We start from the raw sequence: 5,080 nt of genomic DNA on the forward strand, positions 1-5,080 counted from the left end.
CCTTGGAATCTAGAACATTAAAGGGTTGCCCCCCATAAATTAATAGGTTAAGAATAGATAAAAAAGAGGATCAGGAGATTCTTAATCAAGAAACTGATGTTGTAGGTTAAAGTTGTAAGGAAGTATAGACACTTTTTTGACATTACCATAATCCTGTAATGGAACAAAAGTTGGGGAATATCATCATACATACAAAAGAAAAAAAGCAGGGAGAATGAGAACAAATCAAGCAGCCTAAGTAAGGAAAGGGCCAAAAGAACCTCTTCACTTGGTCACTATCATACATGTCATAAGAAAATGCAGCAAAAGAGAAACTCACTCAAAACCTCTTTTCTTCAGGGGATTTAAATAAAAAATATCAGATGAACTCAAAAAGCTCAGATTCTAACCAGAAAAAAACTAAGGACTAAAAACAATGACAGCAACTGAAAACTGTGTATTTACACGTTTATAACAGAGTTGAAACAACCTTTTTTTTTATGTATGAAATAACAGAGAGTTTTGCAGGAGAGTGGGGGGGAAGAGGGTGCATGATACATACATTAAATGGTAGAGATACAAAGACAAGGACTTTTTTTCTTTTCTGGGGGGTGCCATTTTCGAGTGGTCAAAGAAGATGGAAGATTTATAGTGGCAGCAGAATCATCATCATCATCATCATCATCACCACCACCACCTTTCTTGTTTCTTCTTTCTTTGGAAGAATTCACTTGGAAAATTGGTTCTTGACTTGACTGGCTGACTTTGTTTTACCTACTACTGCTTTTCAGGATCTTCTTTTATGCTCATCTCTACCATTTGAACTGCACTAAAGCCATCTTCTTCGGTGGTTATTGTGGATTGTGAGTCCAGTCCTGACCCTGCTTGTATTTCTTTAAACATTGCCATCACTTGAATCATTGTAGGTCGTCTCCAAGGCCGATCGTCCAAACAAGCGCACGCCACGTCTAAGTGTCGCAAAAGCTCAATCTTGAGATTTGGATCTTCTTTCATGAGTACTGGATCGAATACATCGGTTATTTTCAGTTTTGCGTGCTGCTTCACCCACCCCACAAGATTGTTGTCACCAAAATCAGCTGAATCTGTCGGCCTCTTTCCTGTTAGCAACTCTAACAAAACTACACCATAACTGTAGACATCACCTTTGGTAGAACATCTAAAGCTTTGATAATATTCAGGAGGAACATAGCCAGGTGTGCCTGCCAATGTGCTAACACTCAAATGTGTATCCACTGCATTCATGAGTCTTGCCATTCCAAAATCAGATACTCTGGCCTCCAAGTTCTCATCAAGCAAGACATTGCTTGATTTCATGTCCCTGTGAATGATGTGTGGTATGCAATTATGATGAAGAAATGCCAATCCCCTGGCAGCTCCAATCGCTATCTTTCTCCTGGCAGACCAGTTCAACTTGATCCCGGATTTTTTTGGGTCATGCAGAACGTCTTCTAAACTTCCATGCTTCATGTACTCATACACCAAGAGCCTCTCTTCCCCAACCTTGCAATATCCAAGAAGGGGAACAAGGTTCCTGTGCTTGATTTTCCCAATGGTTTCCATTTCAGCAGTGAATTCCCTATCACCCTGTCCACTAATGTGTATCAATTTCTTGATGGCTACAATGCTTCCATCTTTCAGTTGAGCCTTGTACACATCACCAAAACCTCCAGAGCCTATAAGGCTGTCATTGTGGAATCCATTTGTGGCTTCAAGAAGATCTGCAAAAGTGAGTTTCCGCAATGGCTTCTCAAAGGTGGCAAGGTTGATACTCAATGCTTCACGTGCACCAGTTAACTTCCAGCTGGTACTTGTTGGCCCCGAGTGGGAGTTGTTGTCCATGTAGACATCAAGGACTGATTCCTTCTTTTTCCTTCTTTTCTTCGTTTCTATGGCAACTATAATCAGTGCAAAGATGCAAAAAAGTGAGAACAGCAACCCCATTGCCACACTCCCTACTAGAGATGCTTGTCTCCTATGGGACTTCTGATGCTGAGAATTTGAGCTAGGGCCTAATCCCGATCCACATGGCGGAAGCGGTATACCGCAGAGGCCTGTATTGTTGGCAAAACTGGCAGCTTGGAATGTTTCAAACTGACCCATTTCAGGAATCATTCCACTGAGCTCATTGTTGGACATATCAATCGCTGTAAGCAACGAAAGGCGAGTCATGGAATTAGGAATCATTCCTTCCAGCTTATTGTTAGAGAGGTTAAGAATCATAAGACCATCCAAGTTTCCAAGCTCTTGTGGAATGCTTCCAGTGATATTATTGTGCCCCAAATTCAAGATATAGAGATATAACATAGTCCCCATCTCCTTTGGAATGCAGCCAGACAATTTATTGTATGAAAGATCAAGAAATATCATTGAACCATTATCCTTGAATGTAGGTTGTGTGTGTCCTCCATATACTCTAGTGAAGGCACAAGGGTGCCTGGTGGAGATTCTGTCCAGCTGCTCTGACCTAATTCCAGCAAACTCGAGCAAATTTCCTTCTCCATGGCACCGTTCGCTCTTGTTATTCCGAAGATAGACATATCTCTTTCCAGTGATAAAATTTACAGCAATATTGCCAGACTGTTTGAACAGCTCAGGTGGGATTGTTCCATTCAAGAAATTGGTATTAAGATCCAACCAAATCAAACTACTACAGTCGCCAAGCTCTGGTGGGATTCTTCCATAAAATGAATTGTTGCTTAGTTTAAGAATGGCAAGATTTGAAAGTTGTCCAATTGATGCTGGAATCTCACCAGTCAACCGGTTGTTAGATAAGGAGATCCAGTTGAGCTTAGAGCAATTGCTTATACCAGAAGGTATGACTCCCGTCAACTCATTGAAATCAAGAATCAAAGTCTCTAGTGTTTGGATGTTGGTTATCTCTGGTGGAATTTCTCCATGGAGCAGATTGAACCAAAGCTTCAAATCGCGAAGCTTAGAGAGTGAACCGAAGCTGGAAGGAATTGTGCCGGTGAGGTAATTGAAGCTCAAATGTAGTGAAGTAAGTTGAGAGCAGTTGCTCAGAGTAGCAGGAATAGACCCAGTAAACAAATTGTTCTGAAGAAACAATTCTTTCAAGTTGCTATTTGGATCTTTACACAAACCACTAGGGATTGGACCAGATAAATTATTAGAACTTAGATCTAAAATCTCCAAACTGGTGAGATTTGAGAAAGAATCAGGCAAACCACCAATGAAAAAATTATATGAAAAATCAAGATTCTTCAAGCTACTCATTTTAAAGATTGTATTTATGGGCAATTCACCAGCGAAGTTGTTGATAGATATATCAAAAGACTGCAATGAAGTGCAAGCAGCAAAACTACTAGGAATAGAACCAGAAAGATTATTTGAAGAAAGATCAAGCTGAATAAGACCTGGACAAGCATCTATGAGATGCAGAGGAATTTCCCCATGAAAATGGTTGCCCGCCAGATAAACATACTGCAAACTCCCAGTTGGAAGCACAGGAACCTCACCAGAAAAGTCATTGGCTGACACATTCAAGAAGTTGAGCTTAGCACAGTCACTAATTGCATGAGCAAGATCACCATAAAACTCATTAGAAGAGATATCTAGATGCTCCAAAGCCAAACAATCACCAAATGAGGGGATGCTAATATTGAAATTATTTGAAGAGACATCAAGAAACTGCAGATTCTTGCAAGTAGAAACATCCAAATCCCCACTAACTTTATTTCCTTTCAAAGCCAAGTATACCAACTCATTGCAGCCGCCAGATAAGATAAAAGGTACTACGTTTGAGCCTGAAATCTTATTGAAAGAAATATCAAGAATCTCCAAGCCAAGCTTTAACCCATTAAAAGATTTCTCTTTTATAGAAAAATCAAGCAAGTTGGTAGAAAGATTCAAGGATTTCAAGGATGGACAGAAGCTTACCAACCCAGCTATATCAGAGACAGGACCTGACAAACCATTTTCAGATAGATCTAAGTTGCTCAAAACCGAGCTGCACTTAGATCCAGAAGGGAGAGAAATGAAGCCTGTAATGTTACTCATTTTTAAAGAAAGGCTCTCAAGCTTATCAAGACTCAAAAGAAATGCAGCTAAGGTGCGAAAATCAGTGCTTACAGATATACTAGAAAGGTCCACAGAAGAAACTCTGTTAGTTTCTTGGCATTTAACTCCAGTGAAGCTACATGGGTTTTGGTTAGGAAGCCAGTTTTTAAGGATATTTGGGTCGGGTAGAGCGTTCTTGAAGTTGATAAGATTCTGGGTATCTCTGTTTACGGAGGTAAAAGGCTGTGGTGCTACTTGTAGTTGCAGGTGCAGAGAGAGAAAGGTGAAAGAAATAAGCAAAAGAGAGAAACGGGTTTTCATTTTTGTCCGAATGGGTACTCAGAAAAGATAGATAGAGAAAAGAAAGAGCAAAAGAGAAGGCGTTTTTAGGGTCTGAGAGCTGCCATTAGGAAAAAGAGCTGCAAGCTCTGTTTTTCTAGAGAGAGAAATCTTGTTTCTTTTGCTTTTATTTTGCGGGTAGAGAGAGAAACAAGAATAGCAGTAGAGGAAGAAGAAGAAGAAGAAGGAGAGTCAAAAGACGGAGTAAGGCAGATTAGAAGGGTATTTATCAAGTGGGGAGGAGTGGACACAGCTGTTCCTCACATGCCATGTGCCTCTCCCTTCTTCTTCTCTCCCTCACTCCCTCACTATACCACAGAAAACCCATTTGTTTAACATAGTTTTCTGTCTCTAATCTAAACTTTTCTATGTCCTAATAATCCTATTTTAATCATCTCTTGTCTCTTTAAGCATGCTGTTTAGGGTACGTGAACAATTTTTAATGCAGTTAAAAAGCAAGAGAGAAAGAGAAATTTTCTTTTCTTTGGGAAGAAAAAGATATTGTCTCTCTGTCTCTCTACTTCTTCCTTCTCTAAAAAAAAGATTATTTCTTTATAGTGTACGTGTGATCAACGATTGAACCATCACTATCAATTAATGGGGAAAGGAGATTCCATCTAATTAATTAAATTACAATTTAATTAATTAAATATGTAAAAACCCTTTTTGGTCACGAGGATAGGATTTTTAATCAAAGTGATTTTTGGCATTTATAAGTAGAGCA

General features: G+C 39.5%; 1 protein-coding gene across 1 annotated transcript; it reads right to left on the reverse strand.

Moving 5' to 3' along the window:
• Positions 1 to 416: 416 nt before the first annotated feature.
• Positions 417 to 4,815, reverse strand: LOC8261672 (systemin receptor SR160). The gene has a single exon (XM_025159796.2). It carries the CDS (start codon positions 4,336 to 4,338, stop codon positions 757 to 759), a length of 3,582 nt encoding a protein of 1,193 aa, XP_025015564.2. The 5' UTR covers positions 4,339 to 4,815; the 3' UTR covers positions 417 to 756.
• Positions 4,816 to 5,080: the final 265 nt, after the last annotated feature.

Source organism: Ricinus communis, chromosome 7 (assembly GCF_019578655.1).
Source record: "Ricinus communis isolate WT05 ecotype wild-type chromosome 7, ASM1957865v1, whole genome shotgun sequence".
Classification (NCBI taxonomy): Eukaryota; Viridiplantae; Streptophyta; class Magnoliopsida; order Malpighiales; family Euphorbiaceae; genus Ricinus; species Ricinus communis.

Coding starts and splice junctions, on each gene's coding strand:
- LOC8261672 (XM_025159796.2), bottom strand. CDS start 4,338: ATGAAAACCCGTTTCTCTCTTTTGCTTATTTCTTTCACCTTTCTCTCT.